Below are 18,240 nucleotides of genomic sequence, written 5' to 3' on the forward strand. Positions count from 1 at the left end.
GGAAACACCCCTGAGAATGATACGAAGACATGCCATCACAATTTTGATCCTCTGCAGAGGGAATGGCACTCCCGCTTCGGTAGTTCGACGACCTGCACGCGAAGTCGAGCACTTTACGGTAGAACAGTTTAACGAGGACCAATACCGCACATACTCTGTCCTTACGCAGACTGATCCAAGTGGTCACCCACCCGCGCACTGACCGTAGCCAGTGATGCTTGACTTCGGTGATCTGCTCGGAACCGTGCCGTAACGATCAGTCCACTGCGGTACCTAAAATTAAGTATAGCAACGAAAATAAAACCAAACTTTTTCAGTTGCAACTAAAGTAATTTATTTACAAGATTATATATATTAGAGCGTAAGTGAGTTTTTGCCTGAAAACTTTATAAAGATGAAAAGAAATGATGTGTAACTTTTTCTCATTAAATAGTCCTTTGATTTAAGTAGTCAACTGAAAAATAATAACATTTAAAATAGCAATTCAACTACATAGAGAAAAGGAATATCCACTTTATTTTTAATCAAAATATCATTCTCATTAATTTGTCATAGCATACATAAATGCAATCTATCATTAACAATTCGAAAATTAAGCTTTGCGCATTGAAATTTATTTTGCTTATGTAATTTGTTTTGCAACAATTCCAATACATTTATACGAAACTTTATCTGAGCATTAGTTATGATTGTAGATCATTTCAGATAATATATTGTTCAACTGAATTTTCTCTGTTGACACGTGCAGGGAACTTGTTCCAAATAAGCCTATAACACGCTTATTGTATATAATGTGCCTTGCAATACATAACTCTTCACCCCTATTCACAAGTTTTCATGCTCCGAGTTTATAAGGGAACGCGAAAAGCGATAACATATGGGAAATGAGGATATGTATAGAAAATATATGCATACCCCTAATATGTAACTAAAGCACGACTTCAATATTTAGAATTAATTGGCACCCGAACCTATTTCAGACATTCTAAATAGTATTATAGAGATAATAGTTTTTAATTTATTCCTATTACTGGACACTAAAATTAAAGGGTTTTGTTTTAATTTCGATGCAATATAGCAGTTTGGTCCTACAAAGCGTGTAATTCTGTATTAAAAGCAGATTTCATAGTTTTCCGAATTTGATTTTAATGATATTCATTCATTCGCAAGATTTGTTTAACCCGATTCTCCTATACCGTTTGCATTATGATATTATATTTTTCTCGCAAACAAAACATAACATGCTTCCTTTTGAAATACATTTAGGGTCAAACTGAACTACACAATGAAATATACTATTTAAGGATGGTTCATTGTGACGTTATTATTATGATTTTTTTTAGTATCTTTCCCCCACCAGACTGCAGTATCCCTTCGCTACATTAAAAGAAAAAAATTAGTTGTTGCGGTGAATTTGGTTAGTTGACGCCACCCTATGGTTCATAATTTAGTGCTTCGGTCTCATTTTTGTTTACTGTTGTTCGATATTGTATCTATTACATGAAAGAAACTTCTCTGAGGTTTATTGTTTTAAAGGTTAATTCTTTTTCGATAATAAAAATGAAATCAATAAACTTCATTGAGTTAAGAATGGATTGCATTAATTTTTGAAAGCATTTTGAAACTTTTCTTTGAAGCTGCGTATTTGAATAGAAGCTTAAACATTACTGATCAATTCTAAATCAGTACCTTAGATTTCTGTTTCGTCATCAGATAGAAGTGTTTTTGTCTTATTTTCATTTACTCGTGTATATTTAATTCTATCATATTATAAGTTTTATTATAAACAGTGAAGTGGAGAAGAAAACTGCGACAGATTTTATTCGATATTCATAAGCAATAACTCCCTTTCATAATTAAAAGATTTAACTGCGCATTTCTCTTATATTAATATGCATCTTAGCTTGGAAGAAAGTAAAATAACAAGAAAAAGGTAAGAAATAAAGAAAAAACTAAAGCATAATTTACTTGACAATACACTCATTTGTCTCCAATAACATGGAAAAACATTAATGGAAAAGCAACCAAGCATTTAAAACGGTTAGAAAAACAAATAGCTTTCTTGTTTTCTCTAGCATAAAAATAGAAAGTATTTACGTATTTTTTGGTGTGAGTGTAATAGTCATAATGAAAAGTTGGAAAAAACAATATCAAACTTTTATTTTATGAAGCAAATAACTTCACCAGCGAACAAAACCACTACTTGATACTCTGAAAAATGACCTATTTAATGTAGATATGCACAGTTCTAGAAGTGTTGAAGAAACGGATTGATGGATCCTCCTATTTTTTCACTATTTCCACTATTTTTTCACTTCTCTTTCCACTACTTATCCCCCTCTATCTCTTCTATTCCCTTCTTACTTCCTAAAGCTACTAAAACCCACACTGATTCAATTCATCAACATGATTGGAAAACAGCATCAAATATGAAACCTGATGGAAACGTCATTCACTTCAGAATGCAAAATAAAAAAGAATTTCTGAAGTAAATAAAGTTTGTATCAAGTAATATCTCACCACTTCAGTTTCTTTAGATTGCTTCTTTAGCTTTAAATATTATTAGAAAACAGCATCAAATATTATTGTAAAAAATCATTACATGGGCTATGAAAACAACATAAATATGTTTGGAAATTAGCATCAAATATGATTGGAAAGAAATGTCAAATATGCTTGAAAAACGGTGTCAAATATGTTGCATGATGAAAACTTCATTCACTTCAGAAATAAACAACTAAGGATTTCTGAAGTGAATGAAATTTTCATCAGATAATATCTTACCGCTTCAGCTTCTTGAGATTGTTTATTTAGCATCATATATGGTTTAAAAATAGCATCAAATAAGATTTTATAAACAACATCAATATGATTGGAAAACAGCAAGGGAAAAATCAACGGAGTAGTTGCCGAGTTTCTGAAAAGTATCCTGACTTAGTAACATGGCGCTAGTCAAATCACAAACTAGAGTTAGTAGACGATTCTATCTCTCATGAAGTATCAAGAATCAATAGTTTTCAATGTTGTCTAATAAATTCTAAACCTTGTTTGATATAATGCTTCATCTGAAAAAAATAAGGAATATGTAAGAAAACTTGATTTGCAAAGGATCTTTTATTCGAAGAATATCGCGTGCTCGATGGGTTAACTTCAAATCTACGAGTTGTGTCAGCAGTATTAAGAAAATATGCCCCACTGTACAAACACTTTTCTAGTTCCCAAGAAGACCTGTTTCGAAATTCAAAAGAGTAAGCAAAGTTTACAGATTTAAAACTAAGACTTACAGAAGCAGCTTATTTGTATAATTAAAGAATTTTTCATGATAGCCTTACATAACTTACATATTATTCTAATGGTCTTCCAAAACATGATATGATGCTACCAATACCACAAAAATGTACTGCTCACTAAATGCGTGTAATGAAATCAATGGCGCTGAAAGGGAGGCATGGTGTCATGGAAGACATTCTAATCTTTAATGAAACAGAAGATGGTATATAAAATCAAATAAGTTTTAAAGACATCAAGCTACACTATTGAAGTAAAATTAAAGATCCAATTCTTGTTAGTTCCTTAAGCGTCTTGATGGAAACCTGCAGTCACGTAGTCAGTTTCTCATGTTATAGTAAAAACTGGTAAAAAGGTGAGATTACATTAAACTCATCAAATCACTGAAATTTTTGGACCCATTGAAATTACCACAAGATGTACATAATACACTATCTACCAATAAGTTTTTGGACACGTGTGATTGAAAGGAAAAACAAACTTTATTTATAATCAATTGTTTTTGGAGCCTCCACGAGAGGCAATTACATCGTGAATCCTCCGGGACATACTTTCCACAAATCCTTGTGTAACGGCTAGTGGTAATTTCTTCCACTCAGCGTGGAGAAGACATGTAAGTTCCTTCACCAATTTTGGATGGGTAGTGCACCCCTTAGTTCGGCCATCCAACTCGTCCCAGAGGCTTTCGATAGGGTTCAGGTCTGGTCTCTGAGCAGACCAGTCCATTTGATTAACCCCATTGGCACCATACCAAGCCTTGGTGACCCTCGCTACATGACAGCAGGCATTGTTGTGCTGGACATAACAGGAGTCCATCCCGCAAAACTGCCACAACGTAAGAAGCACATTGTCATCCAAAATAGTGCAGTGTGCATCTTGCATGGGACTAATGCCGATGTTGTTCCCTACACGATATATATCGGCGGAGGGCGTGACGTATCTCAGGACCGCAGATATAGTCATTTGCATAGGTGTCCAAATACTTATTGGTAGATAGTGTATAGCCATCAGAAAAATGTGAAGAGAATTTTAAGCAGAAAAGCATGAAAATGTAAAAGGTTTTCAAGGATATGATGCAGGCAGTATCATTTTTCCGAAACAATTAAAGGTTGTGATAAACGATGTGTGTACACTTGCGGTTTGTGCTGTAAAAAGCCCAGTTCTTTGAATACATTCATAAGCAAGAGTTTTAAAGTCAGTAGTATAACAGGGCTCATTTTAATAAGGTGTGTGGTCTGCTCAGTTTAATATTTTATCATACGTGAAATTATGGCTCTGTAGAGAGATGTTAAATATGTACAGTGCATAATTCAGAAGGAAGTTGAAGTTTCAAAAGATAAACGAAGTGATTTAGTATCTTCTTCATGGATGTAAAGTTTTCATATTTTTTTTTCAAAATTATTTGTACAAGTATTCATTTAGTGAGGAGGAGAGACGTTCTCCTCACAAAGGGATAGACCATCTCCTCATCATTTTTTGAACGCACTTCTTCTACTGACCGCAGCGAATTTCCTTTTGAAGATATTTCTGACAAAAATTTTCTAAGGGGAAGCTAAATACGCTTATAAAAAATTTATAAATAAAAACACGCTTTGGAGTTAATGTCAGTTAACTATGTGTTCCAATAACAAAGGTTTCCGTAGTTAATTTTTTACTGCATTCTTAGTTTAAAGAGAGAATTGTGAGAATTTTAAAATGATTATTAGAATCAGGATTGTTGTTGTTTTTTTCATTTTATCATTTTTAAGACTCAAAAAATACATTAAAGTTAAGAAGATAGTTATCAACATAGTTTTTGTAAATGGAATATAATTATCAGTAATTTTATTACACTTTATCAATATTAATGATCCATATAGTTTATCAATAAATACTACAAAAGATAAATATAGTTAAAGATTTTATTGATTATTTCACTAGTTCCTAGTTTTTTTTTTTCAACTAGCTCTTACGAGTAATGATTTATACTTATTTATTAAAACCAAAATGAAAGATTAAACGTAGCTAACAGTTCAAGACTGTAAATATGTTTAAAATAAAAATTTCTTTTTTTAAATTGACATATGTAATGCTTCCTAACAGCTCCAAGAATTACATTTATATGATCACTTATAAATTTACCATCGTTAAAAAATATTGAGTCTATTTTGATCATCTGCAAAATGTTTTTTTTTTCAGGAAGCATTTTTTGCCATGTAACAATAATAGCTTATAAATAATTCTTGTGTTTGTGATAAACTACCCAAACAGTAAATCAAGATTTATTACTAGCTATTAATATTCAATCTTTACCATATTATATATATATTTTTTTCTCATTTGTTTCTTATTTAATAGCACCATCGATTTATAGGAGGTATAGCACTTTGTAGGGCGTCTACGTCTACAAATCCCGCTCGTTCTAAAGACGTGACCCATAAAAGTTTCATCTTTACTAACCATTTGGATAGGATTAATGACAATAGCGTCTAGACGATAGGATTACGTTCACGTAATTTGAAAAATTCAAAATTTTATAGTTTCAGTTAAGCACACTTCGGTTCAAAATGATATTACCTTTATTAACGCGATAATAGATTAAATAAAAGTGGGTTAGAATACTTTTAAAGTTATAAATGTTTAAATAAACCGGCTTTATCGGATAAATAAAAATAAAACTGTTGTTTTTCTTTTAAGTGAAATTTTATAAGAAAAGTGGTTTTTTTTACTTTACGACTGTGAATAGAACACAAAAAAAATTGCAAATAACAATAACCACAAAGATATACACGGAATATTTTGTTATCCTACATTTAGTGTTTTGTCAGTTTATGTAAGATAAGCTATTTTTTGCAAGGTTGAATGAGCATGAAACAATTGCTAAGAACATTCTAACGTGAAATGATAGTTTCCGAGGCTCCAAATTGTGAGATGACATGACTTTTTATTTCTATTAAACTTGTGCAGGTGTACTTTTTTTATTCATCTCGTTTTCTTTCACTCAATAGTAGCCCATTAAGTGTTAAAACCTCTATTATGTTTTATTTTATAACCATCGTTGAAACTGCCAAACCATTTTTTGGGGTTTAACAACAATAATGCTTAACTTCATAGCCTTGTAATTTTGAATTTTATCCAGAAGGCAAGGGAGCTCCTGGATTTGTTACCCTCATGGAGGACTTTTTGCTGGAACTAACCCACTTTTGAGCTACATGGAGAAGAAAACTACTAAACCAGCCAAGGTCAACCTGATGGCAAAAGAATTCTAACTTATGATCCGCCTACCACTGAAGATATTTTGCGTCAGCACTGTGGTCGGTGCAAGCCGGGTACGGAATTTGTACCAGCCGGAACTCTGGGATCCGTACCTGGTTCACTTCATTAGAAGGTGAACTCCCCTGCTTCTAAAGCTAACTATTAACACTTATGGGATGTTAATATTTGAATCAATCAATGATCAATATTCGAATCAGTGTTAGAATTAGCATTGGGAATTTTTCCTGCTTCCGCTTTGTTGTTAAATTGAAATTTTATTAACTGATTATTAATTTATCACCTAGAAATTAATTAATTCTATTGTTGTTTTGAGATGTTCTCCCAAGGTATATAATCAATGTGTATGGAGGTGTTTTATTCACATTTGAGGATATTTTGAGGCTGGTTGAAATCTAACTTAATGCAATCAGCTCAGCATAAGCTAATAAAATTTCAATAAACAATATGCAGACGATAATAACCTTTTAATAGTTTATTAAAGCAGAAAAGGTTTTGCAAAGTTCTCAAAGATCCTGATAAAAATAGACATAATTTGACAGTTGTTTTTTTTAAATCTTATTTAAACGTAATTCTTAGAAATTATGTTGACTATCACTGCAAAATTCTTTGGAAATAACTCATTTTCAAAATATTTCAAAGGCTAATTCAAACAATTAAAAACAAATAATTGATTTTTCTACCGAATGTTAGCATAAAATCATCTTTTTGCGGGAAGTAAAGTGAAAGTTCTTAAAAAAATCACTCACCCCCTTGATGTTGAAATTGAATTCGATGTGATTCACGGGCTTTTTCTAACTTAGTTAAAATTCTGCAAATTATGCCCTCTTTTTGCTGAGAATTTCGAAATATATTAGTTAATGCCAAACTTTTCTTTTCTTTTTTTTATTGTTTTCTTTTCAATTGATATTATTTTTCCTGAAGTGTTTTCTCAAAGTTCAGAAGCACTGGAGAAAGTCAGAGTCAAAAATATCTAACGCAAAAATCTATCTTATACTTTATTTTAGAAATAAAATGTTTCATTATCGAAAGAAATTGTAAGCGATTTAATTGCAAATTTTGTAAAGTAACTAAATAACAATATTTGCCTGTAGTGTATTAAATGCAAAATAAACCAACTTAATGTTTACACGTATATCACATGAAATAAGGATTTGAAAGAGAGGGAAAAAATAAGCACGCGGGAATCAAAATGGTAGGTTTATACGATATATTTTTCTTCTAGATGTTATTCTTCTAATTTATGTTTGATATAAGATTTCTAAACATTTAATGCTAAAACATCTAAAAGATTTTATTAGTCTGTTGAAGAAGAAAGCGTGATTTTATGTTTACCTACTATTTACCTTACTATTACCACTTATTTCGGGAACATGCCGTAGAAATAAAACTATTTGCATCTCCTATACGCCCTTTCAAAATTTCAAGGTGTCTTTGAATATTATTTGAGGTTGCTTTGAGATGTCCTTTCAAGGTGGATGGAATTGTTTCATTTACATTTGAGGTTATTTAGAGGTTTATAGAAATTTATCTTAAGCCAATCAACTTAGGGTGATTATTTCTGAGGTGTACGTGTTATTTTTTCTGCATATTGAATAAGTATATTTGAGGTGTGAATAACTTCCCCCAATCTGACCTGAAAGTATTGCTGAACTATACATGAGGTTGATTTTATGAGGGGTACATGAAGTTGACATAAACGTCTAGTAAAATGAATAAATGATGTCTAGTAAAACAAATAAATTCGTGATATAAATCAAAAATCGTCAAATAAATTCGTAATATATAAATTCGTGAAAAAAGCGCTTTCGACAAAATACTAAAATAGAGATCTATCGACAAAGACTACTCACTTCTGCCTAGCTTATGCTCTCTCTGGTTATTTCAGTTTCCGTTTTTAAAAGCGCTATATGTTGAGCCATCTCAGCTAGATTTGGCATGGGACATTTTTAGCGGCAATCATTGGTCGATTTTCTAGCGTTGCCATTCGGTGAGTTGTAATGAGGCTTTTTTTGTCGCCGGGTAAGAGAAATATATATATAGATTCTTATACCGCGTGTATTGTAACTAAAGAGATGGTTAATTTTCTACAAAAAAGTAAGAACAGCTGTTTTAACTGTTCAGTCTTAAGTTTAATTTGCTTTGCTTCATAAAAAAAAACTTGAAAGTACAACAATGAACAGAAAAAATTCATTTTTTTTAAACTTAATTATTCAGTTTTTTTTCCTTCTTCTTACAGTTGTCCTTTTCTTTTTCAGATATAAAATAAATGAAAAGAAATTTATTCATTTCGTAAAATTCAAAAAGGATTTTTTTCTAGTGAATATTAAAACATTAATCATCTTACATTTATTTAAAAATAGTTAAAAATATCATTCTTTATTAATTACTAATCTGTATAGGTTTCCGTAACTAAGAATATTTTAAATCTCTTTTATACTTCACACAAAACCATGTAGAAAATTTCAGTTCGGAAAATTATTCTCTAAACTAAATAACGCTAAGAAAAAGCACGCCTTTCAGAATAATGTTTCAGGCAACGTTTTGGAGATATTGCAGCTCTTAGAACTCATTCTCAGGATTTCAGTCATAAACATCCTTTTAAACTTTTTTAACAAGAAAGATTAATGATTAGAATTTTCTTTCACTTTTCATTTTTTAAGAAAATTTTAAGTTTGCTGCAACTTTATAAGTTTTATTTATTAATTTCCTTTAAACTGTGATAAATTAGGAGCAATTTAGTTTTTCTTTCATGCTACAAAACACACTTCCGTTCATAATCATCATCCGCCTCTTTAAATTGACGTTTATTCATGAGATATAAAGTTAATTATGCTTTGTGAAAAAGAGAGGAGTTTATTTAAAATTGATTAATGTAAGATTCATAAACATTGCCTTCATTTCCTTTCTCAAAATTGATAAACTGAAGTAGTAACAAAAATCGGTTATTATTTAATAATTTTGCATAGTTATCGTATTACTAATAATTTTAAAATAAATAGCTTTAAATTTTTAAATAGCTTTTGATGTATATATTTAACATCAGGCTTTAAAATAATCGTATTTTAAACTGAAGTTCCTTTCATACCAGCCAACTTTTAATCCCTTCAATTACGATTTTTCCCAGTGGTATTAAAATGGAATGAAAATTTCAATATTAAGCAACGAAACACGTTGTAATTGAAAAAGCTTGAGCTGAAATCGTTGAAAGTAGCCTCATATTAATATAAATGCGTAAGTTTTTTAAAAATAGTGGTGATCAAAATCATTTAAAAATTAAGTTTATAAAAGAAAAAATAGTATATATTTACTACCACTTTAAATATTAAAATAAAATTTTACGCCAAATGCGTAAAAGTTGGCAGGTATGCCCTTTGAGTGAGAAGAGATTGATAATCCGACAGTCTATAAAAGTTTCTTTTCTTAACTGTGAAAAGAGGTTGATTATATCGACAGGGTGACTTTCTTTGAAAGCAAGGAGTCACAGGGTGATTATTCGGAATCTTTTCTGACATAAGACCTTCTGGAGAGCATACCGTTAGATTGAACGGAAAAGGCATTTTATATTTGAAATTGGGTACTTTCAACTATCGAAGAAGACAATCACTGATACTCAGACACGTGACCTATGACCTCAGCGCCAGATGGTCGTTTATAAACAAGATGGCGTGTTACAGTTGAGCTAAGTATCTCCACGTAAGTTAGAATGTTAAATAACGTGAAGTCAATTAAAAACAACGCGGTATAGCGCATCTAATTTGTTAAAATCGATCTTTCTCTTCAACTTCTTTTATTTAACTTAGATTTATTGTCTGTTTTGGTATTTTATTGAAACTGAGAAATATTTTTGTTTTGTGTACCTAGTAATTGCAACGCATAATTTGTTTATTTATGTTCCACATGACTTCAGGCCTGTCCTTGTGTTAAGTAACATCATAGTAAAGGAAGTGAAAATTTTATGAAGGAATCTTCGTGAAAGAATATAGAATATGTCACTTAAGAGAATTCGATACATGACGGGCTTGTCTTGCTTGAAATAGAATGGAGAGAACAGTTGTTCACGTAAACAAATGCCGATCAGGATCAAGGTATTTAAATTGCGTCACTTGCAGGCATCCCATTGAGTTCAGAGCTCTCAAAAATGGCGATAAAAACGATGAAAAATTATAGCTCTGCTCTCATTGCTGTAGTTAAAGTGGCAAATTGTAATACTCACCTTTTTTTAAAAAAAACCTAATCCGTACAGTAAATTACCTAAATTAGAGTTAGAGTTATTAGTCGCGTGAACGGGAGTTAAAATCCTGCCAGCTAAAGACTCCCCGTGTAGTAAATGATGACTGGTGCACGTTAAATCTGTCGGTCACAAAGTCCTCCATGTTCCCATAACAACTTACACCTCTGGGGGTACTGGATGGGTTACTGGGTGCTGGAGGTACTGGAGATTGATCATTCTCTTGTTGAGGTCAAAATTGCGATGTGTGAATGAAAGAATGGATGTATGAATGGTTCACTCTATAAACGGGTTTGACGTATGGATGAGGCAGAAGTCGAATTCTTAGCCACAAATGGCGTCACTGGAAAATAAGAGCAATCGCACCCCCAGTGACTCAATGGCCTACTACAACACCAACAACAACGATTTTCACATAGGAAAAGTACAATTTCTATACTTATACCCATTAAAGCTAGTGATTGCCATCTAGAGATTGCAATATTGCGATTTCTACTTTCTTTATAATATTTTCCATTTGGTAAACTAAAATTCTTAATTAAAAATGAATTCTTGTTTGAAAAACTGATACTAATTTCAGTTTACTTTCCTCAATTTTAAATGCTGTGATAATGCTTTGAAAATGTAATAAAGTTTTAAATAATGATAAAAAAAAATGTAAGCCCCGATCAAAGTTAAAAATCAAAAGTCTATTTTTTTTCAAAAAGCAAAATCAAGCTATTTACAAAAAGATATTTTTCAGAAATTTCTAAAGCTATCAAGAAGAAAGAAGAGAAGGAAAAATAACTCTCAAATTCATATAAAATGTTTTCCTGGAATATTGCACGGAATTAAGCTAACTACTTACCATATCCATTTTTCTTTACTTGTCATTTGCATGCGTATGAAGGTGTCCAGAGAATAAACGGGAAAAAAATAAAAAAATCCTTTCAAAAAAATATGCTTTTTAATAACTTATAGCCTTAAGAAAAATGTAATAGAAAAAAAGTCTGAAAATTTTTAATGAAAAAACGCTTCAGTGTTTAGTTTTTTTTCCAATTTAAGTTTCAGGCGTTTTAGTCTTTTTTCAAATGTAAATCTGCGTTTACATATAATTTACTTAAACGCTTTGAGTTTTAAACAAGCTTTTTTTTAACTATTAATTAAAAAAAACTATCCTTCAAAAATACTTCCAACATAGAAGTTCTAAAATGAAACAAAATCACAAAAAGGTTCGAGCATAGTGCTGAATTTAAATTTTTTTTTTACTTACTAAACGATTGTACAGTGTTCTAAAAAATGGACTACCCTAAATATGTCTTGATCTAATAATTGGATTTTTACTGTCTAGGACTTATTTTGAATTGTAAGGTATACAGTTTTTACGTCATTCTGACTTAAGTAATGACCAAACGTATTTATTGGATTTTCTCAGTGCATAAAAGAAAGATAATCGCAGGGATCTGAAAGAAAATGCGACCATTGTGTTGTCGAATATACAGGCTTTCTAAATCATTCATGTTGGTCAACGAGTGATTTCTGTGTACTGCGGCTATATATTCCCCAAACTAAGCCAAAGGAGATGAAGATGCTTGCAAGTTATACATGTAAAACTAATGCACCATTATGGTTCAATATAAAAAAAAAATCTGTGAAACTTGGATCTGCATAGTTATTAAAAGTCATACAGTCTACAAGACATTTCTCTGATGATCTTCTAAAAATCACAGATCAAGTGATTCTCAGAAATGCCTATTTTGCTAGTTCCGAAAACTTGTTATTGGCAATGATAATAGACTACAGACAATACGTTAGGGAATTTGCCTACAGAAGGCACGAGGCAATATTAAATTTTGAAGCTACAAACTATGAGGAGTCTATTGTTTGGTCAACGTGTTTACTTTCTCCAACTTCTAACAACGGGAAATGTGACCAATAAGAACATATTGTCTTTTCTAGAAATCAAACTTCTGACGAAATTTAAATTCTCAGATTTCTCATGAAAGAGGCTGTTTAAATAGTTGTGCAACTGGTGAGTGAATATGCTGAAAAGGTATTTGGGGAAGACGCTGCATTGGATTTGTAGGAACAACGTTATACTCGCGATCATCAATTCCAAAATTGAGTCATACATTTAACTTCAAACTTTAATAGAAAAGCAGAAACTTATTCTTAAATTCTTAAAAGCATACTGTTATTGTAAATGTATTGCAAATGGTGGATGGGAAGAGAAGGGGGGGGATCAGAGTGCAGATACCCCCCACGTAACAAATTCTGGGTTGTTAATGTGACAAATTAAAGTTGATACTATGCGAAGAGCTCTACAGTGCACATACATTGAAAAATTGTAAAACTGAAAAATAAAATAAGAAAAACTGCAATGGGGGAAAAAGCCTAAATAAATCACACGCTTGACTTAATTTCTGAAAACTTTACAGATTTTACGATATCAAAACAACATTGGAAAGTGACATTGGAAAAAAACGTTATTTTTGTATTTCAATAAAAAAAAATTTAATTTGACTTTTTTCATTACATTTGTCTCGAACTTTGAAGGTCAAACGTGAACTAAAGACGCATTTTTTCTTGCTATTGAATGTCTCTCATCAAAAATATAAATTTTTTGGCCCATCTTAACTTCCGGATTGTCAGATTTGAGGGCTGTTAATGCAGTGAATTATAATTGCATTATAAGCAAAAAGATACATAGTGAACGTTTATTTTAAAGTAGTAAAACTGGACTATAAATAGAATACTCTGAGATATATCAAAAAAAGCTCAAAAGTCAAATTTTGACTAATTTTGTGAAATATTGTGACATATGCTTGACCAAGCAACTGTTTTAGAATGTATATCTTTTAAGTATGTATAAAGAAAGAGTATTTAAAGAAAGTATGTCAATATTTAGAACAAAATATAATATTTGCATTTCAAAGAAAAAATAATACAAATTGATGCTTTTTCTTCGCCTTTTGATAAAATTTTTGTAATTTGCGTAATCTAAAGAATTAAAGATTTATTAATTTTATTTTTTTCCCAATCAAGGATGATGTTAACATACAACAGTGTAATATTATAAAAAAGACACATTCCTAAAATACTTTTTTTCAGTTCACCCTAATTGTTTATCTATGTACAGCAAATATATTTAATTAAAATTACCTTAACAAAATAAAATGTACTAAATAAAATCTTCATTTAAATAAGTAAAATGAACTATATTTTTTAGAAATAAATTACCCAGAAATAAATATAATGGATTAGCTTTAGGGATAAAGTTTTAATACCATGCAATCTGCACTACCAACTGAATTTCTAAACAAAAATTTTAAACTACTACTAAAACTACGAAAATTTATATCGGTCTTAAACTTTATTATTTAAAAAACATAGTTATCGAGCGAATTGATTAGGATTTAAATACATTTGACCAATGAAACGATACAATTTTTTTGCGAGAAGCTTTTGGTATTTGCCTAAAGTTCGAAGCATTTTTTTCCGATCTTACACTTCTTTAAACAAATTAAACAGTTTCATATTAGCCACTGATTTTTTTAAGCCTACAGTCCCTATTTTTTATCAGCAAATATAATTTATTTGTTCTATCTTTAAATTTTTGAAACAATTTAATAAATAAGAGTAAAAGAAATTTGAGAAATCAAGAAAATTGGAATTCGATTCTTTAAAAAAACAAGAAAGGATGCCTTTTGTTAGCATATAAAGTTGAATATCGCCATTTTGCCAGTTTATATATCAGTAAAAAGTCAAAATTTAATAAAAAATACCATTTCAATTATTTATGCATTTCGTCAAATATCAACTTTAAAACAAATGTTAAAAGAAAATAAAACCATTATATTTGCCCAATTCTAAATCAAAAGCTTAAATGAATTCTTTAAGAAAATGTTAGAACATCAATGAAAAAAAAAGGGAGAAAAAAGAAATACCCTAAAAAAAATATATTTTCAGAAAGAATTGTATGAAATTTAAGCTAACAATTCACTGCATTACCTTACCTCCCGTATCTTCTACAGAAATAGAAAAAAAAGATAAGGAAAGTCTAAGAAAGAAGAACAGTTGTTCCATAAAGAAGTTCACTTATAACAACTTAATGTTCTTAAAAAAAAATTCTAAAAATTTAAGACCGTGATCTGAAAAAAAGTATTTTGCATGGAGTCATTTTTGTTTCCTAGAGTTGATTTTGTTTGCTCCCGTTAATTGCTTTTGTTCTAGGGTAATTTGAAAATAGTGGGTTAAGTTCTTCACAATTCTTTTTTTAATAAGTTCAGAAAAGGAATTTTATGGCACTTAGCTTTTTTTGTTCATTGTCTTTTCATTTTTATTATCTTCACTTGAATTTTAATGCACTTCTATTAGCTTCCCTTCTAGTAGTAGATAAAATTTAAAACTGCAGAAGAAGTTTTTGCTGATAGTTTAAAATATATATTTTTTTAAATTGTTTATACGTAAAGGGAGAAAATTAAAAGAAAAAGGAATGTTTAGACGGATATAAATAAAACTCTAATACAGTAAATTTAGATAATTTAAGTTATAGAAAATTAGATGCTGAATTTTAAACACGTTAATCTTATAACTAACTCATTAACCATAATGTATTGATGCATACTTATTCTACACTGAAGAAAAATGCAGTCAAAACTATCCAAATGTAGTAAAATATAATGTGTTTCTGTCCCTATGCTGTTGGCAGTTAATGGAATAAAATTTGGCAATTTTATCATAACTTAAAATATAAATAAATCCATTTGTTGGGGAACTTTTCAGTTTGTTATTTTTAATAAATTTGTGGTAATATGAACTATAATTATTAAAACTAGAATTTTCGGTAAACTGGTACAGGAATGAGTGAACAGTTACTGTGTACTGTTAATAAATGAGAGATTGTATATTTTAGTTTTATTATCAGAATCAAAATTATGTTCGTTTATTTTTTTGCCAGAAATGTCATTTGTATACAAGTATGGTAATTGACAAGATTTTTTTCTATGTGTGTAATTGTATTAATATAATTAGACAATATGTTACTGTAGAAGTCCGAAGTGAAGGTCAACGTAATAATATATAATAAGTAATAAAATTTTGATAATTTTATCATGATACCGTAGTGCACGGTTTGAAAACCATTTATTCAGTTAAATTTATTTTTCCTATTTGTATTCTTTTACTAAATATGTGGTAATAAGTACCGTAATTTTGAAAAACTGAATTTCCGGTAAACGGTCACCATATGAACGGAAAGATTACGAAATGAATCGTTCAAATATTGTGTCCGTTAATTTTTAGTACCAGCTGTATGTTTTTTAATTCTACCAGAAATGTCATCTTATTTTACGGTAAATCTGCATTTTTTTTCTCTGTGTAATATATGTTAAAATGAAAAGTTCTTTTTTTTTTTTTTACAAAAATAATTTTGTATCCATATCAACAAGAAATTTCAAAGTATTTCCATAGCCAAACCATATATATTTTTGGTTAAATGTTAAGACCTGGTTTCTTAGGACAGGACGCCGTCAGCTGGAAATCAGCGCTAACCTCTGATTGGTCCATTTGTGAGTTTGATAGTATACGTCATCGAACGCTCATCTTGAACTACAATTGCCGTTCAACTCAACTGCAGTTGGATTACAGCGTGACGTTAACCACAGAAGCAATGGCGGACAACATCCAACAGCACATAAAAGTCAGCTAAGATTTTGATTTTGACATTAAACATAGCTTCTTCATTAAACATAGCACTCTTCATTTAGTTCAGCTATAATGTGTTTTTTCTTGGACAAAGTCATTATTTGTTCTCTAAAACACTGGTCGACAATAATAAAATCAATACAAATTCAAAATAAATATTTGTTTTACGTTATTAACGCATGCGCAATGAGAGATAATGTCTGCGTTTGACCGACTGCTCACGCTGAGCTAACAAAAAAGTATTTTTTTGGAGTCAGCTCTACGCCAACTTTCCTCTGACGCCCAGATAAGGCACTAGTTCTAAGAAACCAGGCCTTAAGCTAACAAACCAGTATTTTGTTGGCGTCAGCGGGACGTTGACGTCCCGCTGACGTCCAGATAAGGCGCTTGTCCTAAGAAACCAGACTGCTTCACATATTTTTTTTCTTTCTGAAATGTATTTTTATTTAAAAATGGCAATAAAAATTGAGTGCGATATTTGAGAAAAAGTATTTTATTATGTAATGATACACGTGACACTGAAAAAATATGTTAAGAATATTTGCACATCGCAAAGCGTTCAGCTTTTTGAAATAAATAGTTACACTTTGTGTCACAAAATAGTAATTTAAACTGACTCTACTTCTAAATTGTAAATTTTAATGAAAGTAGCAAACAAATTTTTTTCTCAAGAAAATGTATATGTACTCGTAGTGTTAATATTGACAAATAATACTGAAAAAGATATGTAGTATTAATATTGGCAAATGAAATACAATATTAAAAATGCTTTCAACCGTGAAAATTTGCATTTCTTGAGATTAATATATTCTACAAGCGTCACACTTTAAAATGATATCGTGTACTGTGTTTCTGAAATTTGTCCTGGTAAATAGTGATTTTACGGTCACTTATAATTATAATTAGAAGCATTCGCACCATGGAACTTTACATTTTTTGAGATAAAAATTATTTTCTCGCTTCATTGTTTCAAATCCTACTGGTGTACACTTTGCTTTTTAAATATGAAATCCCATCAAAGAAACAATGAAAAAAGCTTTATTATTTTTTTTTCTTCTGTAAAGTGTGTCCTTGTAAGTACTTAGATAGAATTTTCATTCTAAGTTATGGTAAAATAAACGGCAGCAGTCTGTCCATCCAATTAACCATTAAGTTTGCAGTAAAGTATATTTTTTACTTTTATAGCTTTTTTACAATTTATTAACTAGCATGGTTTTAAAACCATAAAAAAGAAATTTAAGTGGACATATATCAGTTATTTTATGGTGCTGCCATCTATGCGTAAACGAGAGTATCGTATTCTAATAGCCTAGGACAGGGGTCGGCAACCTTTTGAAATGAAAGAGCCAAAAGTTACAATTTTACAAAATTTCCCGCTTTTAAAGAGCCGCTGAAAATTTTTGATTTAATACTATAATATTTTTTTATGTATATATGATTTTTAATTAAAAAAAACGGTTTTGAATACAGAATAATATTTATTCTTTATTTTTAAAATACGCTAATAATTTTTTTAAAATTTAGTTTTTATTTAATTTTTTTATCTTATTTCTTTTTTTTTTGGGGGGGGGGATAAGAATATTTGGGTCATTAAAATTCGTTGAAAATTGCAAATTTTCTTACTAATTCTTGTCAAATTTTCAACAGAAAACGCGATTTTTTTTTTATTAAATGTGCAACGAAACACAATCTTATCAGACAGATTTTATAATAATTCTTTTTAGTTTTTCATAGCAATTCCGTAATAATATTCATTTATATTATATCAGAATTTTTTCACATTT

The 18,240-nt window shown here is 30.2% G+C and overlaps 1 protein-coding gene across 1 annotated transcript in view; it reads right to left on the bottom strand.

Moving 5' to 3' along the window:
- Positions 1-581: 581 nt before the first annotated feature.
- Positions 582-18,240, bottom strand: part of LOC122270122 (meiosis-specific protein MEI4-like) — an 80,114-nt gene continuing 62,455 nt past the window's right edge. The window contains exon 5 of the mRNA XM_071181259.2: positions 582-3,065. Within this exon, the coding sequence (XP_071037360.2) occupies positions 3,028-3,065 (38 nt within the window). The 3' untranslated portion in view covers positions 582-3,027. The remainder of the gene's footprint in view (positions 3,066-18,240) is intronic.

This window comes from Parasteatoda tepidariorum, chromosome 8 (genome assembly GCF_982258835.1).
Source record: "Parasteatoda tepidariorum strain Cologne lab strain chromosome 8, Ptep-v5.0, whole genome shotgun sequence".
NCBI classification, from domain to species: domain Eukaryota; kingdom Metazoa; phylum Arthropoda; class Arachnida; order Araneae; family Theridiidae; genus Parasteatoda; species Parasteatoda tepidariorum.